Source organism: Erinaceus europaeus, chromosome 9, assembly GCF_950295315.1.
Source record: "Erinaceus europaeus chromosome 9, mEriEur2.1, whole genome shotgun sequence".
Taxonomy (NCBI): domain Eukaryota; kingdom Metazoa; phylum Chordata; class Mammalia; order Eulipotyphla; family Erinaceidae; genus Erinaceus; species Erinaceus europaeus.
Window position 1 is genome coordinate 49,897,058 of NC_080170.1, and position 18,758 is coordinate 49,915,815.

Consider the following 18,758-nt stretch of genomic DNA (forward strand, 5'->3'; position numbering starts at 1 on the left):
TAAAAAAGGGAAGTAAATTACAGCCTCTGTTTTCCACAACACACTGAGATCCTTCCTCTTTTTTCAAGGAGACTTAACAGGAATCATACAGAAATGAGAACCTAGTTTGTGTTGGACTGGTCTACAGTGTCTCTGCTCTATAGAGATGTAAACCCAAGTCTCTTTTCCTGATTCATGTCACTGTTTAAGTATGAAAGGAGAGGTACATGCTTCTCATCAGGATTATATCTGCAGCACACTGATACTCATGTGGCAGGCAGCTGGTCTGGAATCACAAGTGGCCCCACAGGTGCTGAAGACCATCCTGCTGATCCTGAAGGGGAAGCCAGGGGAGAAGCATAAGATCATGGTGCAGCGAAGACGCTTATCTGTCGACTCAGTCAACATGATGCCTGTGGCGGTAATGACACTATGAGTTTTTTGGTTTATTTTCTTCTCAGTGTCTTTTTCTAGGCATGAAAACCCCTTTCTGCATCAGACTTCTCACACTTCCTCAGCACAGTCCTGCTGCCGTTCATTTATTCACTCACTCAACATTAAGTGTTTATTCTAACCATGAAGGTGACATTCTGAGGTTGACAAGGAATGGGAAGACATATGGTATGTCAGATGGTACAATGCTTAGAATAAAAACAAAGGTTTGCATGAGGGAGGGAGTGACAGGAGGACACAGTTGAGTTTATCAGGGAGGCCCTCTGTTATGATGACATTTAAGCAGAAACCCAAATGAAGTAACAGAGTAACTTCTACAGGTCTCTGAGGAAGAATGTTCTAGATGGAAAAGAAGGCAAAAATACTGAGTTGAAAGCTTATCTTGTATGAGAATGCACAGAAGCAATAAATAAATAAATAAGGAGACGTGAGCAAGAGTGAAAAAGTAGACTTTTTTTATCCTAGAGCCACTATCACCTATACCATACAAGTATTTATGGGCAGAGGAAAATCTAGTCTCACTTGTGCCATAATTATTCAGTTGACCCTTGGACAACATGGTAACTTGGGAGATGGATTCCTGATTTTTTTCATAATGAAAATCCACATCTAAGTTTTGACTCCCCCAAACTTATTCCTAAAAGCTACTAACAGAAGTCTTACTGTGACATAGTAAATTAACACCTATGTATTCTGATAATGATTTGGGGAATCCTTATGATAGAATATTTGCCACACTTCCTGGTTCCAGACTAACTCCATATCTCGATGGTAAATGAATGAATGAATGAATGAATGAATGAATGAATGTGTGGATGCTTTGGGAATCCTGCAAAGCGCTTGGGGAGGAGGGCTTGAGAGTCCCCACTCCTCTTCTCTGAGACTGGCTATGTTCAGAGGGAGAGCCTTACATCCTCTACCCTTCTTTCCCTGCAGGCTTCCCAGGCCCTGAGCACCTTGCTGCCACTGAAGTCTTACAAGAAAGCTGTAGCCCAGTTCTTCCCACAGCTCCTGATGGCCCTCTTACTGCAACAGTTTTACAGTAGTGAAGTGAAACTGTTGACAAAGAACACTGTTTGGTGAGACAGTCATGGTTATTTGACATAATCAGAAATCGGCTTCCAGCTGTCAGCACTTTCTGCTCCCTGGGATCTTGTGGAGCCATTAATCTCCCTATATGGGGTGTTTTCATTTTACAGCTTTCCTGCCTCTGAAGCATCTTAAGCAATTTCCTGAGTTTCTGGGAGTGAGCTAGGGTGTGTGTGGGGGGCAGGGGGTGGTCAGAGGGGTAGGGAGAGGGAGAAGAGAAATGATTCTGCATAGGGCTGGCAAAACTTGGGTAGTGTGCTGCTTTGCTGTGTGCATAATCCAAGTTTGAGTCTGGCCCTTGCACATTGAAGAAAGCTTTGCTATTGTGGTCTCTTTCACACACACACAGACATACACACACACACACACACACACACACACTGCCTCTCCTTCTCTATCTAAAATAATAATAATAATTAATTAAAAATTTTAAAAGGTATCATCCCCCCAGAACACAATCAAAAAATCATGTTCTGGTACACATGTTCTGAGTGCAAACCCCAGCACCACATAGAAGCACCAAGAAAATTCCATAGATGAAGTAGTGCTGTGGCATCTCTCTTTCATTCAGTCTTTGTTTCCCCTTCTCAAAAAATATAGAAAAAAGACTTGGCAGTCTTGTCCATGTGTGAAGCTCTGGGTTCATCCTCCTGCAACACTTGAGAGAAAGAAAGAAAGAAAGAAAAAAAGAAAGAAAGAAAGAAGGAGAGGAGAAATAGAAAAAATCACACACACACACACACACACACATACACACACACACACACACACACACACACACACACACACACACACACATGCATACACACACCAAAGCAAGGACTACCCCTAAAAGAATAGGAGGAACAACAGAGACTGCATTGGACTCAGAGCCACACCCATTCCAGCTCTCTTACTCACCCAGAGAGTGATGCCTGGGGTAACTGTGTGCAATCAATCTGCAGGTGCTAGTGGGTTCTGGATTGTCAGCTTGGAATTGGAAAGCAGGGTGCTTGGGATGGCATGTGGTTGTGTGTTCACATAGGATTCAGCTCTTTCCTCCCAAGAGAGGACAATGGGCATTGCTGCTCTTTGGGGAAATCTGGGCCCAATAGCCCTCTATAGTCCCTTGGCTGGTGTGGCCTTCTCAACCAGGCAGAGCTTTTTATTTTGTTTTATTATTGCCACCACCGTTATCACTAGTGTTAGGTGCCTGCACAACAAATCCATCAATCCTAGTGACCATTTTCCTTTATTTATCTATTTTTTAAAATTTTTATTTGATAGGAGTGAGAGATTATGAGGGAGATAGAGAGGAAAAGAGAAAGAGAGACACTTGCAGCAGTGCTTCACTCACTACTCATGAAGCTTCCCATATGTATGCAGATGGGGAGAGGAGGGAAGAGGGCATTGGTGCCTTGAACCCAGGTCTTTGTGTATGGTAATGTTAGCTCACCTGGGTGAGTCATCATCTGGCTCCTGCGTAGAGCTCACCAGTCATGTGGTATATCTGCTTGTGTACATGTGTGTGTGCATGTGCTATGGTTTCATTTTTACCCTATATCTCATCTGGGGGAATGAAGAGCATCTAGCAGTAACCTTCCTCTTAAACAGCACCCACTCCTCACCCCTCACCCTTGTCCCAAAGCTGTATAGCTGCATCCTGTCCAGAGGGAGTAAAATAAGCTGGTCAGGTCCTATACTTCATTTTGAGAAGGTCACTGCTACATAATGACTCTGCTCTTCTCTGGGGTTCTAGCTATGCCCAAGAGGCTCTGCGAACACTGCTCACCTGCTCCGGACTGCAGGAAGTAGACTCTGCTCTGAAGAAAAAGAACTGCTGGAGCCAGTTTTCACAAACGCTGTTTCACCACCACTCTGTCTACCTCATTGCCAAGTAAGAGCAGGGTCTCTGTAAAAGGGTTTCTCTCCCCTCTTCAGCTTCCTTCAAACAAGTCTCAAGGATCCCAATGTCCCCATCTCTCCTAGTGAACTCAACTGTCATCTGACTGTACCTTCTTCACTTCTTTTGGGAGGTTTCCCCTCCTCTAGCAAAGTTTTACCTGCCTTACCCCCTTATCCTCTGGCACAGATATTCAATTAACCTTCCTCCATAGAAGAAGTTCCTCTTCCAAAGAAAGTGAACTAGAGAGGAGCCTGATTTGCTCTTCCTCTGTTGCTGAGTCATGTCCTGTGAGCAAGAGAGGACCCTTAAGACACTTACAGTGAGCAAATACATTATAAAAAGTATAACAGTTCCCAGAGAGATAAATAATAGGAAAGCTTTCAAGGGAGGGGATAGGATATGGTGGCGGGAAATGCGTGGAATTGTACCCCTCTTAGCTTATGGTCTTGTCGATGTTTTTTTTATTTTGCAAATTAAAAAAGTATAACAGAAGTGGAATTATATCTCTTGCAAAAGAAATGTTCTTTTTCCTTGTTAGGTTGTCAGTGAATATCAAGTTTTCTTTAAAGAAAAAAAGACATTTATTTTATTTTTTATTTATATATAAAAGTTCTTTATTTTTATGAGAGTGTCTGTGAGGCCAGAGCATTGCTTATCTTGGGAATATAGCAATGCCAGGGATCAAATCCTGGGTCTTAGGCATGAAGTCCTGTTCTCTATGCCAAGCTCTCTCCCTAGCCCACAAGCTTCTGATTTTAGAAACCAGATTTTCTGCCCAAAAATTAGAGAGATGTCTCGAGTTTGTAGAGTTCGAGACTTGTATAACCGAAGTTCCCAGCACTAGAATGGTCCATGGGTGTTTCTGTCTTTCTCTCATGAAATTCTATTTTATGCAAACTAAAATAAACCTTAAAAAATAATAGAAATACTATTTTTAAAAAATAAGGGCAACAAAAAGGAAATAAATAAATATTTTTTAAAAAATAATAATAGAAATACATATTGGCCTTGACCACATCTTGAACCACTGGAAGATATGACAGACACAGAAAATACAGTCTCTGGGCTCTTGTATTTTTATCTTCTTTTTTTTTAAAAAAAATATTTTATTTTATTTATTTATTCTATTCCCTTTTGTTGCCCTTGTTGTTTTATTGTTGTAGTTATTATTGTTGTTGTCGTTGTTGGATAGGACAGAGAGAAATGGAGAGAGGAGGGGAAGACAGAGAGGAAGAGAGAAAGATAGACACCTGCAGACCTGCTTCACTGACTGTGAAGCGACTCCCCTGCAGGTGGAACCGGGATCCTTATGCCAGTCCTTGTGCTTTGCGCCACCTGCGCTTAACCCGCTGCGCTACAGCCCGACTCCCAGCTCTTGTATTTTTAAAGTCATCTTAATTGCACAGAGAACTCAGGAACACATTTAACTTTTAAAAAGTGTAGTACTGGGAGTCGGGCTGTAGCGCAGCGGTTTAAGAGCAGGTGGCGCAAAGCACAAGGACCGGCATAGGGATCCCGGTTCGAACCCCGGCTGCCCACCTGCAGGGGCGTCGCTTCACAAGTGGTGAAGCAGGTCTGCAGGTGTCTGTCTTTCTCTCCCCCTCTCTGTCTTCCCCTCCTCTCTCCATTTCTCTCTGTCCTATCCAACAACGACGACAACAATAATAACTACAACAATAAAACAACAAGGGCAACAAAAGGGAATAAATAAATAAATTAAATAAATTTAAAAAAATTAAATAGTGTAGTACTTCACAACCTTCTTGGGGTACTGTTAAAGGTCCCTTTATCCTTAGTCATGGTACCTTAAAGGCATTTCTGTTATTTATGGGCCATATATATGACAGTGGTTCAACAGGCAAACCATGGAGCCAAGATTTGTACTATGTTTTACTATCAGGTACATGTAGTTATACTATGATGCTGGCACCATAATGAAATTAAGATGTATGCATCAGAGTGTACCCTCATCATTTGTGTGGCATGACTGTACCCCTGAATATTTTTTAAATTTTTTTCTATGTATATATTTGACAGGACAGAGAGAAATTGAGAGGGGAAGGGGAGATAGAGAAGAAGAGAAAAAGAGATATACTTTTTGTTCTGCTTCACTGTTCATAAAGCTTTCCTCCTGCAAATAGGGACCGAGGATTTGAACCCAGGTTCTTGTGCATGATAATGTGTGCACACAACAAGATGCACCACCACCCAGCTCCTCCTTTTGGTCTTCTGATTCAAGGTGTGGTTCATTGCAGAGCTAGCATTGCCAGAGAGAGAAGAGACCAGGAACTTGTGGCAGAGCAGAAATGCAATGCAATGCCTTTATTGATCAGAGACAATGCTTTTTATATCTTAGAAACCGGAAGTGGCAAATCGGAAAAGGAAATGGCTAGGAGAGGGGGTGGAGAAAAGAGCTCGAAGGTAGAAAGCTTCCATAGCAGCTGTTGGGAAGGTTCTAACCAGTGGGATTAACCAATACCCTGCAGGCAGGGTGGGTCTCAGGCAAAACAATGATTATGTAAATAGACCATACTATCAGCAATGCAGCATGGAGCAGGGGGCTGCCCAACAGTCCATATACTAATTTAGGAGTGAAAAATATAGAATCTCAAGGCCTACTCCAGACCTACTGAATTTGCAGTTGAGTGAGATACCTGGTGATTTGTATGCACAATAATATTTGAAAAGCCAACCTGGGGTCTTCAAGTAGAATCAGCTGACCCATAGCTAATCTCCAGTCCTGGAGCACAGCTATAAGCTCAAGTAATAGGGAAAGGATCAGCAAGTCAGAACTTACCTCCTGTCTCCAGCATAACCCAGGGACAATCCTAAACTCCCTTTTCCTTTATGTCACTTAAAGGAAGGCTTAAACTAAAATCAAGGCAATTTGTGTGTCTATGTATGATGAAACATTATTTATTGCATATTACTTAGTCTGTTTTCCTTGATTAAATTATTTGATAGGGACTAAGGTTGCTACAGAGTGTTCTGTTTTGTGGAACAGAAAGGGGAGACAGGAAAGAGTAATGACAATAAGGAAAGAGAGATGATTTCTAATTCCACCAGTCTTCAGTGTATCTTTGATTAGGAGATGCCCGAAAAGAACATTGCTTCTTCCCAGAATGGTAAAAATTACAAGGAAAAAATTTTCTCTTCTAGCATTATCATTTGATGACTTAGAATGTCTTCTTATTTACCAATTCATTATCTTAATTCTTCTTTACAGAACTCTCAGTGAACATAAATTCCCACAGTTTCCAGAGACCTTACGCTATCTCTACAAGCTGTCAGTGGAAGATCCAAGAAGGTCAGAAGACATGGTCATCACAATAATATTCCTCACTGAAGTGAGTTTCATTAGGAAACTACTAGTAATCTACTTCCTATTCTTTTTATTTATCCAAATTTGAATCAGTGCTCCAACCACTTATCTCTGAAAAATAAGTCTTTCTAAAAATTAAGAAAATGACAGATATTTGAGGAGAGGAGGTGGAAATAAATCTGTATTATGAGAAAGTTGTCTTTTTTTCCCACTCCAGGTTTGTTTTTTTTAACATTTCTTAGGGTGTGGAGATTTGTATAGATGCTACTACACAAATTTGGAGTACCAGTTCATTAATCCTACAAGTTTGCTAAAATATATTGTTATATGTAAATTTACTAAAGATAATAGTTTATATCTGGGAATCTAAAGAATACTTCAGACTCTACAGAAAAAAATTGGTCAAAAAGGTATATAAAATGAAGATAAAGATCTTTAATACTTTGTAGATGAAGATTACAACATATGACCAAGAGTCATGAAAATTGAGAAAATTGAGTTATTTTATTTGCAAAGGCATGTAGCTACATTCTAAAAATTGAAATCATCTGATTAAAATCAAATGAACATATAATAATATGTCAAAGCTTTTACATCTGGAGCTTTACTAGGACTTATGTGCCAATATTACTGATAACATCTTGATTTTTATTAATCAGAAGTCATGTATTACTCTAGGGGTATGGATCAACCTGCTAATACCCATGTCCAGTGGAGAAGCAATTACAGAAGCTAGAACTCCCATATTCTGCACCCCAAACAGAATTTTGGCCCATACTTCCAGTGGGGGAGAAATAAGCCTTAGGGCTCTGTACCCCCATCCCACCTAGGCCCAAAGTGTTGGTCACCAGGAATCTTATTTTTATACCACCAATGAAAGGAAAGTGAATCTGGAAAACACCAGAGAAAGCCAGGCATGATTTTGCTTATTTGAGAGAGAAGAGGAAAAAAGGAAAGACACTTGGAAAAAATAGTAGGTATAGAAGTGACCTACAAAGGAAGTGAAAGAAGGAATATGGAAAAAATAGATAAATAGATAGATAGATAGATAGATAGATAGACAGGCAGACAGATAGATACAGATACACAGTTATAGAATCAGCACATATTGGTGACATTAGGAGAACTACTATAGTTTCCAGTGACGGGGATAGGACACAGAACTCTGGTGGTGGGAACTGTATGTGCACCACAATTATCTCACAATTTTATTAAATCAATATTAAATCACTAATAAAAATGTAAAAAAAAAGTCATGTGTTAGTCTCTCCTCTACTTATGAACTTAACTATTTTCTTTCAGCTCCTGAATAACTTCTTCAAGGACCCATTCCCAGAAGAATTTTTGTCTCTCTTCAGAAACTGGGTCAATGACCCCAATCCTGCAGTTTGCAAACTAAGCCTGCAGAAAATTGCCACTATGGCACCAGTTATCAATGAGGTGTGTGTGTGTGTGTGCGTGTGCGTGTGCGTGTGTGTAATTTCTGTCTCCCAACATCATCCAACTCATAATCTGAGAGTCACTGTTACTAGTATCCATCCTGATCAATTTATTGCTGCCACCTTTTCTCTTTCAATTTATGTGAAGCTAAAATAATACCAAAGCCTGATATAACAGCAAAAAGAATACTGGATTGAGTGGAAAGGATTTGCTAAAACAGTGTAGTGTTTCCTAACACCTTATTTCGACTCCCTCTCCCCCAGAAAACTACTTATTACATGAGAATTTATCAGCACTGCCATATTCAAGCATTCTTCTAACAATCTAAATCACACAAACCTAGATTCATTTCCCCTGTAACATATACCCATGCACATTAATTCCTATCTCAGAACACTTGCTCATAGCACTTCCTTCCACATGCGTTTTTATGCTTTTTCAATGATCTGCATAAGTCTAATTTCACTGAATATTCTGATCTTCTGAAGCCCCATCTCAAGGAGCTACAACTATGAATACTTCCTTATACAATGTTTTCTATCAGTGTTTCTCTGATTTATATAGCAGCATCTCCTGTAAAGTTGTTAGGAATGTACCCCACCTCAGATCAGTGGAACTGGGCATTCTGGGAGCAGGGCCCACCAACCTATGGTTCTCAAGCTCACTCAGGTGATTCTAATAGAAACTAAACTTGAGAAGTATGGTCTAATATAGTTCCCAATGAGTTACCTGAGTATTTATGTCTTCCAGGAAGATTGAATCTAAGCATACCCCTGTGTTTTATAATTCTCTTGTAAGAACCACAGTATCTGGCCCAGTGCTGAGAGTGTAGATGGTCCATAAATCATCTGATGAACAAGAGCTTTGATAATAAAATCTTGCTTCTTCTATTAAGCATAGTCTCTGAAAGTTTTGAGTCTATTGATGGACACTCATTCTACATTTAGAATGAAATAAACCACGACTTACTTGCTTTAACTAAATCAGATAAATAAATGTGCATTCTTAGGGGACGGGAGGTAACACACCGGTTGAGCGCAGAGAATGTGAAGTGCAAGGACCAGCTCAAGGATCCTGGTTTGAGCCCCTGGCTCCTCACCTGCAGATGGGTGGGGGGTACTTCGCAAGCAGTGAAGCAGGTCTGCAGGTGTCTACCTTCTCTCTTGTCTACTCCTCTCTGCCTTCCCCTCCTCTCTCAATTTTTCTCTGTCCTATCCAACAGCAACAACAATGGAAAAAAGATGCTGCCAGGAGGAGTGGATTTTTAGCGCAGGCACCAGGCACCAGGCCCCAGCAATAACCCTGGAGACATGAAAAAAAAAAAAGTGCATTCTTTTCACAAACAGAAAATCATGTATGGCCTTGACTACTACTCTTTACAATGTTATTAACTTTTTAAAGGGATATTCTGTGTCTGGATTATTTAGACAAGTTAGGGAAAAATAATGAGAAGCAACTTGTATTTTTCAGGAAAGAAAACACAGGGGGATTCTATTACTTTGGCAAATCATATTTGTTTACTTCTTTTACTTAATCCCTTCCAGCCTTTCCCTTTGCTGGAATAGCCGTGTCTCTCTCTCTCTTTCTCTCTCTATCTCTCTCTCTCTCTCTATCTCTCTCTCTCTCTCTGTGTGTGTGTGTGTGTGTGTGTATGTGTGTTTTGGTTTTGCTTTCTTTGCCTTATGTTCTGTTTGGCTCAGATAGACTCTTGGCTGCCATGACCTGATCCAGTTACTTAATGTTTCTTATGTCAAACAGGTCCCTGTCATCTATGTTACAGGTCATACTGCCAATGGAGTGTTGATAAATGTTTAGCCATCAACTCTCTGGAAGTAAGACCAGTTTCTCATGCAAAGATTCATCACTCAAGCTATTCATTCTCATGCAAAGATTCATTATTCAAAGGACATCATTAAGCATAGAGTTGAGAAAAGAACTTTACTTAACCTTCCCACCTTGGAGACAAAATATATGTAAATAGCCCCAAGAACATTTAATAGTAAAATTCATTCAAAGAATTAGGAAATGATAAGTTTTGAGTATTGGTTACCATTGTTTTTCTTTATTTTAAAATGTATATAAGTAAATGATGAATAAGTAGCATCTTATGAGTCAACTCAGAAACAATATTACATGCTACCCAAACTGACAGGTATACATACCAAATGCTACTTCAAGTCTCACCATACCCATATCCTATATCTATTCTTTCTCTCTCTCTCTTTTTTTATAGACAGAAAATGTCTGCAATTTATTATTCTCCATCATAGATGCCTTTTTTTCCAAAGACAATAATGTTGTGATTCGAGCCTTGCTGACCCTTCGGAGACTTTTAATCAAACTGGACAAAACAACTTACTCCTCTTTGTGTAGCCGAATTGCATCTAGCTACTACCCTCTGATGGATCATGTAAGTTACAGCTAGATGCAAAGGATCATCAGATTTTATGGTTGAGCTGAAGTCCCAGCTGACACCCCAGTAGGACACCCCAAAATAATCTCAGTAGAAGGCATTTTAGGCAAATCCCCATTTTTCCCCAGGATATAACAGTATTATTCAAGGCAAGGCTATCTTTTTCTCTGACTATACTATAAAAACCTGGAATGATCAGCTCATAAAAAAGAATTCATAAAAAGTTTCTATTTTTGGGTGAAATAGTGCTTTTTAAGTTAGACTCTTACTCTGACTTGCTGTCTTTTTTCTTCTAGAATCTCTCTCATCTGATCACCTTCTTATTTGTTAGGACAGGTTCTGGAGTCCTAGTCTTGTCAGGATGCAAAAAAAAAAAAAAAAAAACCAACCCAGTAGGTGCTCCCTATATTTGAAACCAGCATGGTAACATTGCTCTAAGCATGCTTATACTAAACAGGCTTAATAATACAGACAGTCCCAACTACTATTTTAAGGACATCATTAAATACTATCTGTCTAAATTTTTCACTTTTTTTTTACATTATCTGAATTTTGGTAAGCAAATCTTATTTTCACATGAAAAGATCTGAGGGTGGGAGATGGCTCACCCAGTAAAACATAGCTATATCCTGCATGAGGACCTGGGCTTAAAGCCCTGGCCACTACCTGGGATGCAAAGGGGAAGCATCATACGTGATGAAGAAATACTGTAATGTCTCTCCTCTTTTTGTCTCTCTCCCTCCACATCGGAATAAAAAGAATCCATAGGGAGCAGTGGAACTGTACAAGCTTGAGCCCCAGCAAAAATTCTGGTGGAAAAAAAAAATCAAAATCTCACTCCTGGGTTGTTGGAAAAGTCATGACATATTTTCCTGTGTTTTTCTATGTAAAAATACATCATGATTTTTCCAACGGTCCAATATTTAGACAGACACAAGTAGAATCTTAAAAAAAATAAGTAAGCTCATATGTATATATACATATGTAGTATGTAATTTTTAGTAGATTCAGAAGATAGATGATGGATGAATATATAGATAACTGATGAATAGATGATAGATAAATAGATATATACATAGATATAGACATACAGATAAATGCCCTCTCCTTAAAGAAAGAAGCCTCAATTATACCTCTTTTTTAAAAATTTTTTTTAATATTTATTTTCCCTTTTGTTGCCCTTGTTGTTTTTTATTGTTGTTGTAGTTACTGTTGTTGTTATTGATGTCGTCGTCGTTAGGACAGAGAGAAATGGAGAGGAGGGGAAACAGAGAGGGGGAGAGAAAGACAGACACCTGCAGACCTGCTTCACTGCCTGTGTAGAGACTCCCCTGCAGGTGGGGAGCCAGGGGCTCTAACCAGGATCTTTCCAACGGTCCTTGCACTTTGTGCCACCTGCGCTTAACCTGCTACGCTACTGCCCGACTCCCTTCAATTATATCTTTTACTGGGGCTTTGTCTGTGTGTCTTTTCTAGAGCAATGCTGGCATTAGGAGCATGGCCATTCGACACTTTGGGGAACTGCTCCAGGATATGAGTCATCATACACGGGTGCTGAATGATCTGGTTATTGATAGCTTAGTGCCTCTGATCTTATTCTTGGAGGATACAGAGAAAAGAGTATTTCAAGTAAGTCCTGTGATTTCACTTTGCTCAGACATGCAGAGAATCACAGTAGCACTGAACTTTTTCTATTTCCCAGGCGTGTATGTATACATTAGAAGTCTGTGCCTCTTCATTACATTGGTTCACAACACATTTACTCAGTGATGAATATTATAGTTATGAGCTGGTGGTGCTTGACATCTGTAACAATATCGTAAGTGACTCGTGTTTTATACTATAGGAGTTTGCAACAGAACTTAAAAGGCTAGGTAGAATGCTAAATAGTGTGGTGAAGACTGGGTTGGGTCTTGATGAAGGTTTGCAAGTGATGAAAAAAAGATTTAAAAAAAAGTGATCACAGCTAGGACTTAAGACTAGAGAAAATTAATATTTTCCATTTCCTCTTCATCAATATTGACTGTCTAGAATTTCTTCTTCTTCCAACCCACTCCCATTGAGCTGTGGTAGGTGGCAAGTTAGGGACAGATTTTAAAATATCAAAAGAAAAAAGTGAATTTATTTTGCTACAGCCTGATGAGTGGGTTCTCTGAAAACCAGCAGGTACCATAATAGGCAAGAGAGCATGGTAGAACCCTAGGCAAAGGCCGAAGCCCATAGCTAGGCTTGGGAACCCAGTGACAGACTGAGTAATATCTGCAAACAGAAGAGCAAAATTCATACACAGAAACCTCCAAGTGTCAAACTGGTCCTGATTGAGTATAAGCAACGGGGTATTTTCTAGGGAAGCGTCTCTGAGAGGAGTAGATGTGTTTTTACACTTGAGAGACTTTTTTTTTTTTCCTTTTTATTCTCAGCTTGTTTCTCACAAGCAGTACATTACTGAATTGTTATCTGATGCCTTGGGATACCTGAGGAGCTCCAGAGCATATCTGAGGAGAGCCTCCATTATTTTAGTAGGTAAATAAAATTCTATTTTCTTTTCCTCATCTGTCTTAAAGAGTACAGAAGAGATCTTCCTTAAAAAAAAATTATGAATATACTTTGTTGGTGCACTTCGCCTTGCATATGACGCTGGCACCACATGGCTTTGCTGTGTTCTCTCCCTCTTTCTCTGTCTGCCTGAATGAACAGATTGGTCCAGGAATGGCAAAATGATGCATGCACTAGGCCCTGAGGCTATGAACAATAAACAACAACCAAAAAAAGAATCACAAATGTACTTTGTTTGTAATAGATAGTGCCCCATGAGAGGATATCTGTGATGAGCCAAAGTTAATACAAGTGAAAAGGATAGGACTTTACTTTATAATACATGGTACAAATAACTGTGTAGTTAAATTATTGTATAAAAGAGATTCAACAGAATGAAATTTAAAATTCAAAATTTAAGATGATAGCAAACTGTGCACAGACCAGAATTGAGCCCAGCCCACACTGCATTGAAAGAAACTTTAGTGCTATACCCCCCCACTTCTCTCTCTCTCCCTCTCTCTCTCTCTCTCTCTCTCTCTCTATATATATATATATATATATATATATATATATATATCCAGAGATAGAGAAGCAACTGTGGAATTTCCTTTGTTGTTTAAAAGATATTCCTCAAAGAATAATGTAAATAATATTTTAAAATAAAATAAATCCTTTTGGAAAATACAAACACTATCTTTACCAAACCATGTACTTCTGTAATCATGAGATATAGATTATAACAGATCAGAGACACCAAATGCAGTAATGTTTTTAAAAAGTTCTAAAAGAAGTGGGCATGGGAAGATTCTAAGAGAAAGCAACTAAAACTTTAGATATTGGACAAATCTGAGCAGAAAAATTTCCCACTAGATTTCTGCAATGAAAAGCAAAACTAGTAATCTTTTTTTTAAAAAAAACCTTTTTTTATATTTTATTTATTTGTTTTCCCTTTTGCTGTCATTATTGTTTTTTATTGTTGTAGTTAGTTATTGTTGTTTAGGGGATAAATAAATAAATAAAAACATGAAAGAGAGAAGGAAGGAAAGGAGGAAGGAAGAAAGAGACTAGCAATCAACCAAACAGCAGTGACTATAAATCTTACTAAAATTCATATGCAAAAATGCCTAGAGCTGCTAAGATAGTTCACTTGGATAGTGCATTTGCCTTGTCACAGGCACAAAGTCCCCACTGCACTAAGGGAAGCTTCAGTGTTGTTTCTTTCTCTCTACCTCTCAATCTTCTATCTTTCTATCTGAAAAAGTTAGCCTGAATTGGTGAAGCTCCAGTGAAGACTGAAATAAATAAATAAACAAACCCACCTATAAGGTGATTATTCATAATAGCCCCAAACTGAAATCTCACACTGTCCATCATCAGTAGAATGAAATAGAAATGCTACATTCATAAGAAAGAATAGAGCAAAGTTTAGCAATCTCTTTTTTTTTTTATCTTTATTTTTTTGGATAGGTAAAATAAGCTTTCCTGCAGGGGAAAGCTTTGCGAGTGGTGAAGCAGTGCTACAGGTATCTCTCTGTCTCTCTCCGTCTCTATTACTCTTTCTCCCTCTTGATTTCTGGCTGTCTGTATTCAATAAATAAAGTTTACCAAAAAAATTTTGAAAATTAGCAAAAGAGCTTTTGTAAATGATAATTAATTGAAAATTATTAAAAGATGACTTGAGGATAACCCAGAAGGCCTTTCTTGGAAAAAAAACAGAGTAACCAGAAAATTTTATAAAATGTATTTTCACAATGTATTATTGAGATCATTTTAATTTTATTTCATATATAGGGTACTTCACAAAACTGAGTGGCCATTTACTGCTCAAAGATGAAATAGAAGTAATATCTGAGGGTGAGTGTTATGATTATAATGAAATATTTATACATAGATCTAAAATTTAGTATTTGTGATTCTATTTATTTGTATTTTATACTTAAATTTTTATATTCTATTTAAATCTAGTGGCATCATGGTTGGTATTTATATCTAATGGCATCAAGGCTGGTATTTATGGGTGGAGAGTTAGAAAGGAATCTGCAGAAGAACCAGGTTAAAGGATTCCTTTTCCTTCTTCTGCCTCTTGTTTATTCCCTCCTACTCCCCTTTTTATTCATGTCTGTCTGTGTGTGTGAATGTCTGTCTACCTCTCCTTCCCTCATTATTAGAGACCTAATTATCATCTTAGTATCCTTAGGAGCTACAAATAATTCATTCACAATTTTTTTTTCTGGCGTCAGCTAAGTGACCACACTATACTAGCTGCTGGGGGCACAGCAGTAAACAAATCCAAGTTCCTTCACTTAGTGAATCTCCACTGAGGGCACAGCAGAGTACATTTGCATGAGAAGGATTTATTCATTTATTTCTATATATTTATTTATTTTCCCTTTTGTTGCCCTGGTTGTTTTTATTATTGTTGTAATTGATGTCATCACTGTTGGATAGGACAGACAGAAATGGAGAGAGGAGGGGAAGATAAAGAGGGGGAGAGAAAGATAGACACCTGCAGACCTGCTTCACTGCCTATGAAGCGACTCCCTTGCAGGCGGGGACCTGGGGGATTGAACCAGGATCCTTAGTTGGTCCTTGTGCTTAGCGCCACCTGCGCTTAACCCGCTGAGCTACCCCCCGACTCCCGAGAAGGATTTATTACGAAGGGAAATGTTTATATTATCAAAATGTTTGGATCTTAAGCCTTTATTTATTTGTTTGCTTGCTTATTTATTTATTCATTTGTTTGTTTGTTTGTTTGTTTACCAGAGTACTGCTTAGCTCTGGCTTATGGTGGTGCTGGGGTTTGAATCTGGAACTTTTGGTTCCTCAGGTATGAAAGGCTTTTTTGCATAACCGTTATGTTGTCACCCCAGTCACTCTCTCTCCCTCTTTCCCCTCACAAATAAGGGAGGTAGAAAAATGGATGATAGACTCCATTCCTCTTTAAGTACATGCTTTCTTTTTTAAAGAACAGCTTTACATTTACAACAAAATTGAGTGGAAAGTGTAAAAAATACCACCTGCCTCATGGTCCCCACCAGCAGAGCCTCTCCCATTGTCAACAACGCCCAATAGAAAGCTGTATTTGTTACAATCATTTCTATCTTCCTTCCTGCCATCACTCACCTGTCTATTTAACACATACTTAATGTTTGCCTGCTCAGTGCTAAGCACTGTTATTCTCCCTTGATGTATCTCAAGCCTCTCCTTCTCTTCTTCCTTCTGCTCCTTGTTTCCACCATCTAAATCTGTTTTTATATATAGCTCTCCCTATTTCTTTTTACTAGAAAGAAATAAATTATTAAAAGTTCACTATCTTGGTATAATGATATTAACATTTTGATTATGTATAGTATCCCAGGTTTTTCCCTTTATAATTTTATTGGGAGGGCTAAGAGTTCACAATTCCAGATATTTTTGAAGAACACAAGTTTCAATGTATTCATTCAATTATCATAACTATTTTATAACTTTTCACTTATATATCAAAAACATCTTTATATGCCAAGAGATATGCATCGTTACCATATGGCATTTTAAATGTTCCCCTATTGCTGGAGATTTAGATCAACTCCAGTATTTTTTTCACTATCATAAGCAATTTTAACCTCTTCATGAATCAATATTATGCTGGCAGAATGTTTGGCATATAGTGATAAACTTAATAGCTGTTTAGTGAATATCACTGTTTTCTTTTAATGATGCTTGAATGAAACTTCCTGGTTGCTTAGTCAGAGAATTACAGGGGGCAGGACCTTGGTCACCATGAAGGGCACTGGGGCTACTAACTGAGCTTTTGGACCCTTCAAGAGATCTTGAACTGAGGACCTTCTGCCATCACAGCTATTGACAGAGAGCTTCAAGATGAAGATCCTGTGATTGTTGGGTTGGCAAAAAAAACTCAAGCTATCTTACAAGACATAACGAATAGAATGACCTCTTCAAATATAAAGCAATGCTTCCAAAGAATATTTAACACCTTCTACATCAAAAGGTTGAAGCCTCTTTATTATTACAACTTGACCTGTGATCTAAATATTAGTTCTATGAAGGATAGTGAATTCAACAGTAAGAAGGCGGATGAAGAGGTGGAAAATGAAGATATTTCAGAGTGAGGTATACTCTCAGCATGTTGGAGCACTACTCCCAAGAGGAAAGAATATCATCTTCTTTTCAACTACTTGAGTTTAGTCATAGATGTGTTTCTGAAAGATACTGGAAGTCTTGTCCCTTCTTTATTCTCTCATCTACTAAGAAATCTGTTTCTTCTATTTGTTTGATAGTAAACAGAAATCTTAACTTCATCAATCCACTAATAAAATGAAACAATCATATATACAAAGTGGTGAAGATATTTTTAGAACTTGACTCAGTCAATTAGTATCTATTGAATGGTTTCTTGGTATCAGACCCTATGCTGGGCAGTACAAACATTTAGATGACAAAAACGTGTTCCCATCCTAGAGAAGTCTAGTAACACACAGTGCAGTTATTTCCATCCTGCTTGAAACACACACACACACACACACACACACACACACACACACACACACACATATATAATCTTAGGACAGAGCTCCCAAAGGGGAAAATCATACTTGCAAAAGAAGAGGAAAGGAGCAGGAAAAGGGTTTCTAGGTAGCATTGAGGTGATGACACTTACAAAATAGGTAGAGATGAAAGGCAACTACTTGATGGTTTCAGTCATGTAAAATCTAGAGAACTAATATATATGAAGTTGCAGAAAAAAAGAATTAAAAAAGAAGCAAACAGTGTTTCTGAGACTTTTTGAGGACTATAGTGGTTATCTTCAGATGGTGGGAGGGTGGGGGCACGGGACTTTGGTGGTGGGTGTGGTGTGAAATTACACCCTGTAATCTTGCAGTCTTGTAATTCATCATTAACCTCAAATGAAAAATGAAAAAAAAAAGATAGATGGACATAAGGCTTAAAGATACCTTGAACATTAAAACCAGTAAGGCAAAACAATCTAGTTTATTACATAAATGTTAGAGAAACTTACATTATTATTATTATTATTATTATTGTCTGAAGTTGCCTCTTTAAACCACAAATGAAACTTAAGACTTTCAACAATATCCTGCCATCTGGTACACCTATTGTAATGATAATTAGAAATATCATTATCACTGTCACCATTGCCACCACCATTATCATCATCATCACTACCATCATCATCATCATCATTGCAGAAGGTAAACAACTTTTTTCATTTTTGCATCATCCTATGTCAGTCGTGTCCAGGTTTCATCCCATTTTAAGGAATGACTCTCTGTTCAAGAACAGTTTGTTCCCGTATCTAAATGTCCTCCGTTCCTTCTTTCCTTCCCTCATTCCTTCCTTTTCTTTCTTTTCACTTTTTCAGATAGAATGAGTAAGACAGAAAGGGAAAAGATATTTATAACCCACATCAGCAAGGCTTCTTTCAATGCAATGGGACCTAGGCTCAAACCTGGGTCATGAACATGACAAAGCACTGCACTACCCAAGTGAGCTAATTTGCCAGCCTGGAATTTTCTTTTGATTGTAGGTAGTGGGCTGAAGTAGATGCGAAAATTAGTGTGTACTTCTTTGAACCTAAGTAATTCCTTTGAATGAAAGAAAAGCCTAATTTTATGATA

The 18,758-nt window shown here is 38.4% G+C and overlaps 1 protein-coding gene across 6 annotated transcripts in view; it reads left to right on the forward strand.

The window, feature by feature from the left end:
* The window catches only part of MROH9 (maestro heat like repeat family member 9), a 57,824-nt gene extending 40,495 nt beyond the window's left edge, over window positions 1-17,329 (forward strand). For 3 of the 6 annotated variants that reach the window (XM_060196970.1, XM_060196971.1, XM_060196973.1), the window contains 11 exons: window positions 235-400; window positions 1,369-1,511; window positions 3,260-3,397; window positions 6,633-6,753; window positions 8,031-8,168; window positions 10,402-10,578; window positions 12,058-12,210; window positions 12,284-12,400; window positions 13,002-13,104; window positions 14,911-14,973; window positions 16,960-17,329. In XM_060196970.1, the coding sequence (XP_060052953.1) occupies window positions 235-400; window positions 1,369-1,511; window positions 3,260-3,397; window positions 6,633-6,753; window positions 8,031-8,168; window positions 10,402-10,578; window positions 12,058-12,210; window positions 12,284-12,400; window positions 13,002-13,104; window positions 14,911-14,973; window positions 16,960-17,231 (1,591 nt within the window). In that variant the 3' untranslated portion in view covers window positions 17,232-17,329. Of the gene's footprint in view, window positions 1-234; window positions 401-1,368; window positions 1,512-3,259; window positions 3,398-6,632; window positions 6,754-8,030; window positions 8,169-10,401; window positions 10,579-12,057; window positions 12,211-12,283; window positions 12,401-13,001; window positions 13,105-14,910; window positions 14,974-16,926 lie in introns of all 6 variants that reach the window. The other 3 variants (XM_060196975.1, XM_060196972.1, XM_060196974.1) reach the window with 3 other exon arrangements.
* Window positions 17,330-18,758: the final 1,429 nt, after the last annotated feature.